The sequence below is a fragment of the Gregarina niphandrodes genome (assembly GCF_000223845.1).
Source record: "Gregarina niphandrodes unplaced genomic scaffold scaffold00028, whole genome shotgun sequence".
Classification (NCBI taxonomy): domain Eukaryota; phylum Apicomplexa; class Conoidasida; order Eugregarinorida; family Gregarinidae; genus Gregarina; species Gregarina niphandrodes.
Window position 1 is genome coordinate 67,413 of NW_011645797.1, and position 15,177 is coordinate 82,589.

The 15,177-nt window shown below is 54.0% G+C and overlaps 6 protein-coding genes across 6 annotated transcripts; 3 read left to right on the forward strand and 3 right to left on the reverse strand.

Annotated features, from left to right (window-relative positions):
* Window positions 1–79: 79 nt before the first annotated feature.
* Window positions 80–673, forward strand: GNI_117830 (hypothetical protein; the record flags this gene model as incomplete). Its single annotated transcript, XM_011133469.1, has 1 exon — window positions 80–673. The coding sequence occupies one exon, from the start codon at window positions 80–82 to the stop codon at window positions 671–673; it is 594 nt and encodes a 197-aa protein (XP_011131771.1).
* Window positions 674–1,097: 424 nt separating this feature from the next.
* GNI_117840 (putative transmembrane protein) lies at window positions 1,098–1,647 on the reverse strand (the record flags this gene model as incomplete). The annotated part of the gene is made up of 2 exons (XM_011133470.1): window positions 1,098–1,342; window positions 1,443–1,647. The coding sequence occupies 2 exons, from the start codon at window positions 1,645–1,647 to the stop codon at window positions 1,098–1,100; spliced, it is 450 nt and encodes a 149-aa protein (XP_011131772.1).
* A 335-nt stretch (window positions 1,648–1,982) lies between these two features.
* GNI_117850 (calmodulin) lies at window positions 1,983–2,402 on the reverse strand (the record flags this gene model as incomplete). Its single annotated transcript, XM_011133471.1, has 1 exon — window positions 1,983–2,402. The coding sequence occupies one exon, from the start codon at window positions 2,400–2,402 to the stop codon at window positions 1,983–1,985; it is 420 nt and encodes a 139-aa protein (XP_011131773.1).
* Window positions 2,403–2,752: 350 nt separating this feature from the next.
* GNI_117860 (hypothetical protein) lies at window positions 2,753–3,742 on the forward strand (the record flags this gene model as incomplete). Its single annotated transcript, XM_011133472.1, has 2 exons — window positions 2,753–2,791; window positions 2,873–3,742. The coding sequence occupies 2 exons, from the start codon at window positions 2,753–2,755 to the stop codon at window positions 3,740–3,742; spliced, it is 909 nt and encodes a 302-aa protein (XP_011131774.1).
* A 743-nt stretch (window positions 3,743–4,485) lies between these two features.
* GNI_117870 (hypothetical protein) lies at window positions 4,486–6,905 on the reverse strand (the record flags this gene model as incomplete). Its single annotated transcript, XM_011133473.1, has 2 exons — window positions 4,486–6,309; window positions 6,513–6,905. The coding sequence occupies 2 exons, from the start codon at window positions 6,903–6,905 to the stop codon at window positions 4,486–4,488; spliced, it is 2,217 nt and encodes a 738-aa protein (XP_011131775.1).
* A 4,275-nt stretch (window positions 6,906–11,180) lies between these two features.
* GNI_117880 (hypothetical protein) lies at window positions 11,181–14,308 on the forward strand (the record flags this gene model as incomplete). The annotated part of the gene is made up of 3 exons (XM_011133474.1): window positions 11,181–12,981; window positions 13,375–13,610; window positions 13,727–14,308. 3 exons carry the CDS (start codon window positions 11,181–11,183, stop codon window positions 14,306–14,308), a joined length of 2,619 nt encoding a protein of 872 aa, XP_011131776.1.
* Between the last annotated feature and the right edge of the window lie 869 nt (window positions 14,309–15,177).

Consider the following 15,177-nt stretch of genomic DNA (forward strand, 5'->3'; position numbering starts at 1 on the left):
CTGTCACGGCAGCCCGATGGTAGGTGTAGTTCCTCCAGATCCGAAGGACGCAGGTTCGAGTCCGTAACACTAACCAGTGATGGTAAACATACCAACGACCCTCCTGACTGCCGATCTGAACCAGTCAGAAGAAAGGGGGACCGACCCCCAACGGAGCAAGCGCAGAATAGCACAGATAACGCCGCCAACGATCGGAGAACTAGCAGTGATGGTCTACGATTTAAAGGAAGAAATCGCTAGACTGAGGAAAGACGTAAGGGCCGAAGGGAAACGTGGAGAAGCCGAAGGGAAACGTGGAGAAACCGAGACGGCCATGCTAAACGACATGGTCGAGGCTTACACAGGCATGGCCACTTTAACCAAGGAGCACCACAAGAAGCAAACCGCCCAGATCACCAAGATGATGAACGAGATTTCGAACAAACTACTCGCTGCAATTCAGTGCTACCCACTCTACCGCGAGACCACGAAGCCAGCCACCAAGGCGACTTCAAGCCGACCACGAACTAACGATGTTTCCCACAGCACAGACGGAGACATATCGGAAGCCACTACTACTAGACAAGGACGAACCACATCTACTAAGGGCCGACCAACTTTAAACTCCAGAACCCCGCTGCCCTGGAACAAGGTAGCGGGGACTACGAACCCACCAAGCAGGGTGATTCGTTAAGATGTTCTTCCCCTCACGGTGCGTGCCCCCGCGTTCACTGACCCCCCGAATGCATTTTTGCTTTTGAGAAGTGCTATGCACTCCTCATTTGCTTCGAGTGCATCTTTGCTTCGAGTGCATCTTTGCTTCGTGTGCAACAAGTACCATGTCCGGCAAATACCGTGTGCGGTCGCACACGTGCGGCCGGTAACCGTTCCCCACCAACCGTGTTAGTTTTCGTACCAGAGACCAATAATTGTGGGGCGCAAGCATGCTCGAACACTTACACATTGTGACGAAAAATGAATAGACTCTTGGGGGGCAGCGACGAATAACACCCCCGGTTCACTCCACATACGCCGGTTCGCTCCACATGCGCTATATATATAACCTGTTCGTTTTTCTAACTAGGTGACCTTCCTCATCTGGGACTGGATATCCTCATCTAAACCTCCGTAACCTCCACCTCCTTCGGTTCAATGTCCAAAATGCCGCTGGCGAAGCCGGTGCACATGAACATGAAGTTGAAAGAGAAGAGCACCACGACGACAGCGAATGCGCTCATGAAAACAACACGTTCCGAATTTCTGACGTCCCAGCAACCATCCACTTCAACATCTTCCTCACAAAACTTCAGCATGGGTACTGAGTATAACGCCAGTAAGACTCCCAATGGGAAGTTAGACACATCTAAAAAAAGGAAGGGATGGGAGAGGAAGGGAAGCGAGATGAAGGGAAGGGAAGCGAGAGGAAGGGAAGCGAGATGAAGGGAAGGGAAGCATTATCTTACTTAACAGAGTATGCCTATACGTGTCGCCTGTTAGTACGATTACTAGGTATAACAAACTGCTTAATCCAAAGACAGCCCAAATGCCACCTAGTAAGGCTTTAGGATACGGTACCTGGGTGATACTATAACCCATGAAGGCTAGGCCGACTAAATTTACTAGTGCCCAAGCTCGCGACTTTATCCGAGGGCCCTGATGCTCGAACATGGCTGAAATGACAGCCAGAGATATTATTAAAAAATCTCAGACTTACCGGCTTGAGCCGTTGACCGACATTCTCAAGCAGGTTACTACACAGCCAGCGAGCATTTCCAAATGCTGAATACAATCCAAACAGGTGATGGTGGTGATGTACGGGGTAGGCGGTAATGTACAGTTGATGTAGAGGCTCGATTATAAGGAGCGCCGGCAAAATTTATTTACTGCCATGAATATTGCGGTCGTCGTCGATGTCTCGACGGGTAGGCATACCCCGTAGATATACCCCGTAGATATACCGGGCACGGTTGGACTAGAACGAGTACTCACGGATCCGAGGTTGATCAGCTAAGAAGTTTGTCGACGAGTTCTGCGTATGAAATGGTTCCGTTTTTGGCACCGAGGGAGCAGAGTTGATCTCTCTCCGGGTCACTGAGAGTGTCGCCGAGAACTTTCAGAACCTCTCGCAACTCAGATTCCTGGATAGTGCCATCGTTTTTCCGGTCGAATGTCTTGAACATCTCCGTCAAAGTTTTTTTAGGATTAGCCTGTGCTGCTAGCTTGCTCACCGCCGCAGCCACTTTTGCACAGTCCATGCGCGTGTCAGCCTCAAAACCCAGATCCTTCATCTCCTTCGCTTCTTTACCGCTGGGCCAATAGATTCCCAACGCCCGAACCACGGACAATGTGTCAGAATAATCCAACATACCGTCTCCATCGCGGTCCAAAGCTAGGACGGTTTCCTTAATTTGCTTCTCCGACATGCCCCGCACTTAGTGCTTCCCACAGTTTGCATGCTCTACATTTCGCTCGAAAACTCCGGATCATCTCTGGAAAACTGTTGATCATGATGGCGGCAATAGCGAACACCACATCTGGTATGCTTGCCTATATTTCCGGTCGGGTCTACTATCCAACTTCCGGTCGGGTCTACTATCCAACTTCCGGTCGGGTCCACTACCCAACTTCCAGTACTGGTTCCAACCCTGATGCGTAGTGGTAATCTGTTAGGGAAGGGTTCATGGAGCCGTGGTTCATGGAGCCGTGGTTCATGGAGCCGTGGTTCATGAAGGCAGAAGGTTCAGGTGGAAGGCTCACGTTGGGTTTAAATAAAATGGGTTTGAACCACAGGAAGAATGAGCACAATCTACACGTAAGAGAGAATGGTGCATGCCCGTGGCGGTAAGTTCTGGTTTTTGGGTGGTGGGATAATTTACTTGTGTGTGTGCTTTAGACGGCGATCCCGTTGTTGGATAATGTCGGTCAAATAGAGGGCTGGTACAAGTTTGACGATGCTTATTTGAGTCCGAGTGTGTTGTATACATCGTTTCCGCCGAGCACCAAGTTGACGATAGGATCACGGCAATTGGAGATTGATCGTGCGGTGCCGGTAAAGGTGCGTTTACTGGAAGAGGATGAAGACTATCATTTTTGGTGTAAGAAGAAGCAGCATTCTCAGCGGATCAACTGCGGCGAATATCACAAGGATTTCGGTGACGTGGAAGTGGGATATTCTTTTAGCTCTCCTCAGACACACATTTGGTTTGCCGGATACGCGATCCACACAGAGTGCTTTGAAAATCTATATCTCTCAAGCCACTGCGCGTCCTTACGCATTACTCCAGAACATGTTATACCGCCTGGTCACAATGGCCCTGCACCCGGCCAGTTCTCGCTCAGGGACTTACCCATAACGAAATCACTATTTCAAATGGTCGTCGAAGAGGGCGCAGACTTCCCCATCTACGCCACGGCCGTCCCTAAAAGAGTCGAAACCTCACATGGCTATATCACTGAAATGGTCCCCACTGCAGAATTCGTCAACGACTGCGAAAGAGATATTATCAAACGAGAGGCCTACGACGTCGGTGTAGGCATCAGCCACGCCAGCGACCCTACGCAATACCCCCCCACCTTCCCCCCCGTCAAACCATTCGAACACCCCAGCTTGTTTTGGTCCTTCATCCACAACGAACTGCTCAAGAAACGACTAGCAAGAGACGTAAGTTCCCCCCTCCCCCACTGCGGTTGTACCCCTCCCAGTATGGTTGTACCCCTCCCAGTATGGTTGTGCTCCCCCCTCCCAGTATGGTTATGCTCTTAGGATATGGAGGCGGCTGTTAAGGACATAGCCTTGTTGACCAGGTACCAAAAGTACCAGGATCAGGTTTACAAGCGTGATCGGAAATACGCGCGCGCTTTAGAACGTCTGAGTCGGTGGTTTTCGAGCGATGCGGCTCTGCACCGAGCCGCCTGGCCCGTGCATAACAGTCGCTTGACCTGCGACTGCGCGATCTGCCAGCGGCAACTCCCCGCCCGTGGACGACGGCCGCAGACCGTCAAACATCATGCGTCAGCACCCCCTCTCGAACATCACCACCACCACCACCACCAACATCACCATCAGCAGCACCCGAATTCGGGCGCACACGCGTGTGCTGTCTGCGGCACGGCCGAACGTGAACGACCCTGGAACGAACGTGAATCCGTCGAGGCGGGAGAGAGACTCATTGCGCTCTGCGGCGCCAGAGCTCCCAGCCGCGACCAACCTAGCTCGACTTTGGTTCACCTGTCGCCTTATGAACAAATCTCCGTGGAACCCGGAAGGAGCCTAATGCAACCATTCATGCGCTCTCACTAGCAAGCTGGATAGCACTGCGATTGAAACGGCCTCTGGGGAACCATTGTCACGGGAACCACCGTCACGCCAAAGGAGGGATTATGTCTATGCCTTATGGTCTATGTTTAATGGTCGATCCAATGCCGATCCCATCATATTCTCCAGATGTCCGGTCGTGCATATGGTTCGGGGTCGGGATATTGGCTTATACTCGGTTAGCTATCTATCTATACATCTATATTTGATTCTCTCTTCGTTATTTTCTTGCTGTTTTTCCGGTCATATTTCCCTTGGTATTTTGCGCCGAATTTTTCTTGGTGGTCAAGATCTGTTTGCGCGTGGTACTTTCTTTCTGCGCCGCAACTGAGAGCGCCGGAGCTCGTCAGAACGCAAGCGGTGACCTCTCCTTTACGGGCGTGTTTGGTATTCTCCACAACATCTGAAGTGTCCGGAGTAGAAGGGTTCACGACGGTAGGTGCTACTTCAATGGTTTTTACGCAGCCGCGGTCGTTGGACAGTTCCAGTGGTACATTTTCATCGACGGCGAGAAATCCGGCTGGGCACATCAGCGTAGGATTAGTGCTTTTTTCGGCAACACACGCGTGTGCATTATTTTTGGAGCGCTCTCTGGTGTAGCCTTGGGGACAGGTGACCTGGTAGTCCGCATACTCCAATAGTTCACAGACGGTGGTGGGAGAGGAATCAACTGTCAGCGAGGGCGAGCGTTTGCTGTTCTTCGGCAGACTGTCTTTTTTCTTGGCCTTGTCAAGCGAGGCTACGGCATAACCCTCAGCGCAAGTATACAGCAGTTCTGATACCGCCAAGGCTTCGCAGAACCCCACGTTCTGCGACGCCTGGGGCAAACCAAATGGGCAGGATGCCTCGTAGCTGGTGAATATCTCGCGATGGCACTGCTGGGTTTGCGCCACAAACACGTCTCCAGGCTTGCATTGCGGTTCGGCAGCCGCGACCATGACGCAAGCAGGTGCCACGTACACTGCACCTGCGGGGCAAACGATCTCTGGTACTACGACACGGATATCCACACAAACGGGAAGTCCGGACCGCCACAACAATTCATCTGGTCCACGGTCTGCACAAGCCGGCCGGTCCGGAAACGCTCGTACAGGACTTCCAATGGCCGCCAGAAGACGGGGCTCAAGAAGATGGGGTGCGGCTTCATCATAGGCTCCATGATGAAGGCCAAGCTGCTTCGTCATAACCCGATAACGTTTGCCCCGCTTGTCAGTCCCTAGAGATCTCGAGTTAGCAGCGGATCCCTCTAAACAGATGTGACCCCCACCGGACGATTGCACCAACTTCTGGCTAGGAGGGCAGACTAACTGGCCCTTAATCTCCACCACCTCTAAGCACAAATGGGCTTCCGGGTGTACTGACTGCACTACACGAATCGCCGGTTCCAAAAAGTCGCCTCCAAGAATCGAATCAAATTCTCTAATTACCGAGGAGATCTCCGTGGCCGTCCGTAACATAAATCCGCTCGGACAGACCTCTTCAACCGCCGCCGCCTCCAGGAACTGAACGCACTTTGACGCCGTCACAGGCAAGGGATCAGCCTCGAGCAAAAGGCCAGCCTCGGGCGAGGGGTCAGCCTCGGGCAAAGGGTCAGTCCCGGGTAAGGGACCAGCTATGGGTACCACCACCAAGTCGTGTTTTGACACCAGATCTCGGTCCAGATCTCGGTCCAGATCTCGGTCCAGATCTCGGTCCAGATCTCGGTCCAGATCTCCGCCCAGATCTCCGCCCAGATCTCGGGTGAGTACCGCATCCTTCAAGTCCTCCGCCGAATCATGTTCTCGTTCCAGAACGATCTCCGTGAAACCGGGAGGACAAAACCGCACCGGGTCGTATGCTTCTATTCGGAAGCAAGCCTGCTTGTTATCCTCGCCATAGTGGGCGAGCAGATGGTCGTACGTCTCGATGGAGCTCATACTGAGCGCGTAACCCTCCGGACACCCAATTAGAGCGGGAACGCGGGTCAACGAATAACACGCATTTCCGATCTTGGTGTAGCCAGGAGAACACGAGAGCTACAAGAAAGGGTTCAGACAAGAAGGGCTCAGATAAGTGTAAGGTACGGTCATAGGTATAGGGTACGGTTATAGGTATAGGGTATGGTTACGGTTGGTGCGACTTCGGTTCTACGTATGCATCCGCGCATGAAGTAATTGAATCCGGAGGGACATGTGCGGTCTGGTGCTACGCTGTCTGTGTGAATGCAATGTTTAGTAACTTTGTCTCGGTAGGCTCCGTAGGGGCAGCTCTCATTAGGCGCGGCATAAGTAACCATAATGCATGACTTGGTGCTTTGTCTTAGATCGAAGCCGGGTGGGCATTCCAGGTAGCCTAGCCCTTCCCGTGGGTGATTGACACTCCACTCGTGAAAGTACTCCGGTCCCGCATCCTCGGGTGTTTGAAGAGCCGCGTACACGGTCGTAACTTCATCACCATCCCGTTCCACAGCTAACGAATATGTGGGCTCAACAGGACCCTGATAAACAGCATCCGCCCATATTGAAGGTGGCACTGGTGGCAGCGAAGGACTTAACGGCAGATGCGCCTGCGTCTTGTGCGCTCCGAAACCCACCACCACCTGAACCAACAAACACACTCCCCTCCTCATCATCGAATTAATTCCTAAATGTGGAAGCTTCTTAGTCTGGAGGATCCACGCAACAAGAAACCCCCCGCCCACACTCGTAAGCCAAGAACGGCCACCCCAAGAAGATCCCGCGCCAAGAAGGCAACAAGCTTCCGCGGTGCCACACCACAAAGGTGTCACACCACAAAGGTGTCACACCACAAAGGTGTCACACCACAAAGGTGTCACACCACAACGTCCATCTATAGATGAGGAACTTCAACAGTTCTGCGAACACACCATGAAATCTATTGGGACCATCAAAGAGCTAGCGACCATGGAAGCAAGGAAGAAAGCTACGGAACAACTGGCAAAGTTGGACGAGGCCCTCCGGACTATAGATCAAGAGCACATGATATCGGAATCTGTTATCAAAAGTTTTATTCAAGTAAACACAATCGGAGCTCTTTGCCGACTATACTATTATGAAAAGGCTATAGTCAACTCCATCCTGCGAACAATGCTTATGTTTATGGTACGTTATTACGGGTGGTGGTGATTACACCAAGTGGTGAATACATCAAGTGGTGAATACACCAAGTGGTGAATACACCAAGTGGTGAATACATCAAGTGGTGAATACATCAAGTGGTGAATACACCAAGTGGTGAATACATCAAGTGGTGAATACATCAAGTGGTGAATACACCAAGTGGTGAATACACCAAGTGGTGATCGTTCTGGCTCGTAGTGTAATAACGACCAAGAGGTAGCTCTGGAGCTTTATTTCTGTAACTTGGTCTTTCTCACAGAAACCGACGAGGATCCTGGAACGGTGCGACGAATCTATCACGACAGCAAGGACTACGTTAAGGGGTTGACACCGGTCGATGACAATCTATTCCCGTCTACCACCAGCGGGTTCCATCCCATCTCACTCCAGTCTTCGATACAGTGCCGAGACGAGGATGGTGACGCTCGCGAGTTACTCTCATCGATTTCCAGCGGATTCAGTAAGGCTAACCCACACGTAACCACACGGGTCTTGGCGTGAGATCACACGGCAGTTACCCTGTGTAGGCGCTTCGGTGATTTCTGCGAGTCCCATTGACCCGTCGCTCTTTTTGAAACAGGGTGATGGCACGTGCCCGACAGTGGTGCTCAAGGTCAAGTGCGTGGGCCGAATGGAGGACACGGCCGACAAGACACTGACCGTGCTGGGGATTCAGAGCCAGCATCTCAAGGTCACTGATGGCCGCGTTCACGGGACCGTGTCTTTCCTAGTTCATTCTCCGGCACGCGAATCAATTTCTCAAACAGATCTTTTATCGTCGAAGGAGGGAAGTGCCCGACTTCTTAGCGATGAGTCCGTGGCTCGAAACCGGAGTGAGCCATTGGTCTCAGACCCAAGTAAAACATTGGCTCCAGATTCAGAGGAGCTTGTGGTTCGCGATTCAGAAGAGTGTCTGGCTCCCGATTCAGAGGCGCCACTGGCTCCAGACCCTGGGGAGCTTCTGACTTCCGGTTCAGAGGAGGAGCCAGAAATTCAAAGAAACACGGTCCGGTCACCTTCAAGAAAAAGCTCTTGTGCTTCGAGTCGCGAACCAACCACCCTGATACCGGCATCTTTGTCGGAGGAGACAGTACAGGCCGAAGGACTGGGCCAGCGTTGGGGAGTGCGAAAAGTTTTGAGCGGGTCTAACGCTCTGATAAAGGACCTGCAAGCGAGTCGACCACTTGGCAACTCGTCCGCCACCACCGGAACACCGGGGACCGAGCCCTCTGCCTGCGTGACGACCGAGGGTAGCTACATGGCAGTCGAGCTCGACGACGACGCATCCCAAGACGGGGCAACCGAGGATATGGACTGCGTAGCCCTTGTAGATGACGGCATACTACAACGCCAACGGTTGTCGTCCAGTCAGTTGAGTTTAAGCAACGTGGCCAGCTTGGACGAAAGCCACCTTCGTGTGGCAACAGTCGACGGGGGCACACTCGACAAGGGCGTACTCGAGGGGGGGACACTGGAGGTGGAGACACAGGGCCGCTCGACGGCTCGCGGTGGCGCCGGCGTCCACGACAACACTTTGTTGGCGGCTTTGAGTCAAATGCTTCACAGGTTCAATTCAGGGCACCCGGCCTATCCGTCAATCCCTGTTTCGGCGTCAGTTCCGGCGGCTTCGCGGTCGGTTGCAGCTTCGCCTTCGGTTCTGGTTTCTGCGTCGGACGCGATGGTCGATACCCTGATGGGCGAGGGGGTCATGGACGAGGGGGTCATAGCGGAGGGGGAAAGCCGCGTTTTGCGGGGTATGCAACCAAGTACGGAGTCACCACGGACTTCGCGTCCATCACCAGACACAGGGTCGCCGCCGGTTCGGTTGCCGCCGGCTCAGTCGCCGCGTGTCCGGTCACGTTCCCCGCGATCGGCGCGAACGTTGCGGCGCCCTACAGTTCGTATCCGGAGCACGGCGGAGATGGTTCGAAAGGAGGAGCGGAGTTTCTTATCGGTGGTGCGGAGTTCTGCGGTGGTGCGGAGTTCGGTGAGTCTGCTGAGCCGCATCGCGAGTCCGAGTGGTGTGAGCCGGAGCCGGAGGGTGGTCGTGCCGGTGCAGGTGCGTGGCGCACGTTGGAGCTTGAGTCGGCGGCCGGACTTTCCGCAGGCTCCGCAACCGGGGATCCGATGCAGCCGTCAGGCCTCGCTTGGGCAAATAGTGACAGCAGATACTTTTTGGCTCGACGACGGGCTCATGGGTCGGTCTCACACAAATACCGGCACAACGTGCTGCACAACTATAGATTAATATCGTTGTAGGTGGCAACTGCTTGGAGACCCCGGAAAGCCCACGGAAACGACTACGACACATAGAGCCAGTCGAATCACTTGTCCACGAATCCACAGACGACTTCGAACAATACGCACACGAAATGGCCCCCCCAGCATCCCTGTCAAGCCTCGATAACATCCGTCTCGACCACGACGAGGACATCGGTCTAGAGCACGGCGAGGAAATCGGCCAAGAGCACGATTACGGTCACGACTACGAGAATTCTGGCCTCGACGACCCCGGCAGCACGTGTGCAAGTCCACGTTCTCTTTCGAGAACCACATGCCGAAGAAATGCCAGCCACACCGACGTAAGTGAAGTCATGTGGGTACCCACTAGGTCGGTGGTTGCCGCAGCACTCAATAACCCTTCGAGTTCGGACGACACAATTCCCACCTTCACCGGCACCGTCCTGCAAGAGAGCGGGCTACTGGACGGTACGCCCCCGGCCGCACTCGCGAGCCACGGCAGACTCGTGACCGCAACCCACCGACTGACGGAGAGACGACTCGCCCGCGGCGCCTCAGCCAACTACGTTCCGAAAGCCTGTGATCAGGCAAATCTTCCGTCTCAAACAAACATCGGCTCTTCCGGCCAAGACCTTTCGTACCAAGAAGACCCTTTGGGCGAAGGCCCTTTGAATCAGGACCTTTCCAGTCCGGACAGCACTCTTGACGGCTGTCCAAACCTACAGACTATTCCCTCACGCGTCGGCCAAACTACTCAACGCCTGAAATTCGACCTCGAGCAGGAGTTAATGGCGAATAGCATTCAAGACAATGTAAACGCCGTCCACCTTGACACTAATACCGTCGAAAGAAAGAACGCCGACGCTTTCGCCTCTGAGACCGACGGTATCGATATTTATGGAACAGACAATGCACACCTCGATCGGGGTCTACATTCGTGCGATGTCGCCCGACAATTTGTGAGTAAAGATGCAGCCTTCAACACTTCAGTGCCTGCCCCGGGACTCGCGGCGACAGGGGGGCTACCGGCCACAGGGGGGCTACCGGCCACAGGAGGGCTACCGGCCACCGGCAACTGGTCCGGCAACGCGGACGCAACCGTCAACAGCGTGGAAGCAGTCACTGTCGACATTGAAGAACTCCCAGCCCAGAGGTTGTCGAGCCGCGCATTCTCTCAACGGCTACCGAGTGCACTGAGTGCCGGTAGGAAGCACAGTTGGGGGTATACATCACCCCTGTACCGGTCGGAGGGACTGAGGCCCAAACCGACGCTGCTGGAGCCATGGGGCGGGGTCGAGGCACGGGCCACGCAGTGGGCAAGGGGAACAGGCGAGCTCGCTAACCTGTCGAATGTGGGAGTTGGAGCTCGTCTTGACAGAGCAAATAACTCGCAATTCGGAACAGGAGAATTCAGTGGCGGAGGAGAAGTGGCAGGTGGAGAAGTAGCAGGTGGAAAAGTGGCTGGTGGAAAAGAGACAAGCCAGAGCGAAGAGGGCGGTGCTCGCGACGGGGAGAGACCGGCGAGTATGGGGCGTGTGGTTGGCTCAGTGTTTCAGTCTGAGGGGGTTCATAAGTGGGAAGACCAAGATGATCTCCGTTTGAAGGAAGAAGGGGTGGAACGGAAGCGTACGAGCGAGGCGTCGACCGGAATTTATGACGCCACGTTGAGCGATACACACACTGGCTATGCTGAGCGTATCCTGCAACGGACGAAGCGTGACAGTGTGGATGGCGTTAGGGAACATTGGAACGAAGTGCAGTCCGAAAACGCGACCGGAAACGTGAACGAAATCGCGACCGGAAACGTGGAGCCGTATCGCAAAGAGCCGGAGCAACCGGTCCAATGGCAGCAGCATAAAACTTCCGACAGCCGGGTTCCGAATAACAAGATTGAGGAGCACGAGGTTCAGGAGAATGGGATAGGCAAAACCGTTCGAGGTCGGACCCAGAAGGGCGGGGCAGTCTCCGGTCGAAGAGTCCTTTCGGAGCTGACATCCGCTGTCCCTTTGCGAGCTACCACCGGAGTGGAACAGTCCGCCGAAGAAGTAGAGAAGCCCGCAAGTGAGTCGGGACCCGGTGCAGGGGCGAGCTCTGAGAGGCTTTTGGCAAGGATTTCCTCTACTGGTCCAGTTAGGAGACAAGTCGAATGTGAGGTACATGAGTCGGTATCCGCCTTAACGGAAGGCTCCAGCCACGGTCCTGCCACGGTTCCTGAAGGACCTTTTTGCCTAGCTCCCCAGTTGATTGCAAGCGATCGGACCAACAACAGTGCTACAAATAACAGTGCCACGAACTACAGTGCTGACAACAGCAGCGCTGTGAATAGCAGTGCTGTGAATAGCGCTGGTCCCATGAAGAGAAGCAGCCCCGCGGTTAGCTCTACCCCAACGGAGAGTTGTAATCTAACAAGCCAGGGTTTACGGAGCACCGACGGTTTACGGAGCACCGAGGGTTTACGGACCACCGACGGTTTACGGAGCACCGACGGTTTCTCGTCTGATTTAACAGGTGGCGACCACCCGCTTGCTAGTGGAAAATATTCTTTACGAGATCGGAAAGAAAGTTCTAGGGAGTCCGGACGTGGAGATGGGCGTGGGCATGGTGTGGAGTACGTAAGCGAGTTGACTACAGCTGGTGAGATTGCGCAGGAGGAGAACGTGTACGTAGCAGGTTGGACAAATGGGCCGTTGTCTGGGGAAGTGTCGGTTTCCGCCGTTCAGGATTCCAGGGGTGTTCGAGAGACGATAATTATTCAAGGGTCTGTTTCCTTGAAGGAGTGCATAGGCGGATGCGAGGAAGTGGGGGAAGTGAGTTCTTCAGACGGGATGGGGACTAATAGGATGTCCTCAGGTTCTGGTGGGGTTCCCACGAGATCACCAAACCTCTCTGCCCTCGATTTGACCGAAGCCTTGGACACCACAGGTGGGTCACCGTCAGACCCTTCGTTTGACCTTCACTTGCCCTCAGATCCTTCTAACCCTGACATGTATCCGTTGGGCTCCGACTTCTCTCCGCTTCTGGACGAGCCCAACAGTCGACGGAACGGTTCTGTGGTGGTGCCAATTCCGTTATCTCCTACGGCCCCCGAAAGTCGGAAGCAGTCCTCATTGCCGACGAATTTGCCAATCAACGGACTGCCTGTGGACCATTCGCCTATCGACGATTCGCCTATCGACGATTCGCCGATAGACGATTTGCCGATAGACGATTTGCCGATCAACGGATTGATAAGCCCGCAGCGGGATTGCCGAACCACCGAAGAACCAACAAGTCAGCTGCCCACAACTCAGTTATCCGTCGAGAAGGGTAAAACCCCGACTATACCAAGTGGGTTATCGAGGAATAGACGATCCCCAAGTGGAATGTCAAGGATAACGAACCTTAATCTCAGCTTCACGCGGGTAGAGCCCAAAAGGCCCGGAGTCGACGTCACGGGAAGGGACACCGTGGGAAGGGATGCCGGTGGGAATTCAAGCTTGAGAGGATCGGTTCCGTCGGCAATCAGGGGCTGTTCGCATGGTGCTAAGTCTTCTTCGTCTGATGGTGGAGTTCCGACAGCGGCTGTTCTAGCTTCACCCACGCGGAAAAGCGTTGTCTTGAGGCTTCCCGCGCGGCAGAGCGAACTCTCGTCCTCGGGTTCTAGTCCAAATGCGAGTCGCCGGGCTAGCTTTGCTCCCTTCCTTTCGCCGACGGCGCAAAGTCAAAACTTCGTCAACTCAGGCATGGGCTTGGTGAACTTTGTCCAGCTGGACGAACTCCTCCTGCGACTAAAGGAGACTCTCAGTCTGTGTCTGGAGTCACCAGACCTAGGTACAACCCAAAGACTCAGAGCGTCTACACCTCTACCTACAAGCAACCTCTCAGGCATCATTGAATTGGTTAGTCAATACGAACCCGGTGCTGAATATATCGACCACCTCAAAGATTTGGAAACCAAAGGCGGGTGGTACACACTAGTAGGACACACAGAACGCAGGCACGATGTGGTGGCATGCACACAGCGTGTGGTGTTGCACACACGGTGTTGCACACACGGTGTCGCACATACGGTGTGATATGACATTGCTGGCAGCTCGGATGCATGACGGAGTTTTGGAGAGTTGCCAGATTCCGATGTAACAGCGGGTTGGGTGACTCCGTTCACTTTGTTCCCATGATGAAAGACATTTGTCGGTGTCTTGATAACCGACGGACTGCCATAGCAAAGTGCGCGATCAGTATTATTGAGGAGCTATTTCACCATTCCTGTGCAGCAACGGTAAGTGCCCACAGCTGTTACAACAGCTTGATCAAGCAGGGTTGCCTCACATTATCGTACTTGCAGAAACGGGTCACATTTACTTGTTGTGGTGCTTGCTTGTTAAAGATGGCCAATCACAACAATTTGTTCATGGTCAAGCTGGCGGAAGCGGCTCTGGATCACATTATGGCCAACGGTGACGTGTTGAGCATGCTCAAGGCCTTCAATGCTGCACTACAGAAGGCCGCCACGGACAAGCAGAAAATTCAGGTGTTGCGATCATTTACTAACTACGCGCGACGGCAAGAGGCGTTCGCCGAGGACCCCGCCACCCAGACAGAGTGGCTGCGGGCGAAGAATCATACTTCTAAGGTAATCTTCCCCCGAGTGCCACACCCCTGTGCACCCTGTTAACACCAACTAACGTCTGTACATTCACGCACGCACGCACGCACGCACACACGCACTCACGCACACAGACACACACGCACTAGTTCCTCTACACGAGGTAGCTACCCATGATCTAGCCCCCATGATTCGTCACATACCGGTTAAGAGCACCAAATGTCGCCAGCCCATGAACCAGGGTGGTAACAGACCTAGTGTCGCCGCAGTGATGGCGGGAGGTGATCGCGACAAGACTCATTCACTCACATGTGCTCGCGGTTTGCGGCGCAATGCCCCATTGAGATCTGCTTAGGTTTCGCAGTTCTCCACTTTGAAGGTAAAAGAAGAGTGCCGAGTGTTTCTACAGGCACTACGCTAGGGTGGTTCTATGGTGATGTACGTAGTCCAGCAATATGTCCACCCTGCGAACACAGCTGTAAGTGTGTGGCGAACACAGCTGTAAGTGTGTGGCACACGATTACCAAGGGCCGCTTGTTCGGGGGTGACGTGTGTCAGTACCATTCCTTCCTCCGGGGATGGTCAACGGCTCGCATGTAGAAGAAGGCGGAAGCTGCGAAGATGCTTGGAAGAAGTATTCGCTTGAAGAGCATAGTTATTAATTTTTTTAATGGAGTCTCTGTGTACGTATTATATTCAGCCGCCTGAGCAGCCCCCGACGGCCCTGCACGAACTGAAGAATGGTCTGCAAACCACTGATCTCACCAAAAAGTCGCAGGTAAGCCCTTTGACCCCGACCCGAAGGTATGGGCTCCGGTCCGACCCGAAGATATGGACTCCGGTCCGACCCGAAGGTATGGACTCCGGCCCGACCCGAAGGTATGGACTCCGGCCCGACCCGAAGGTATGGACTCCGGTCCGATCCGAAGGTAGTGGAC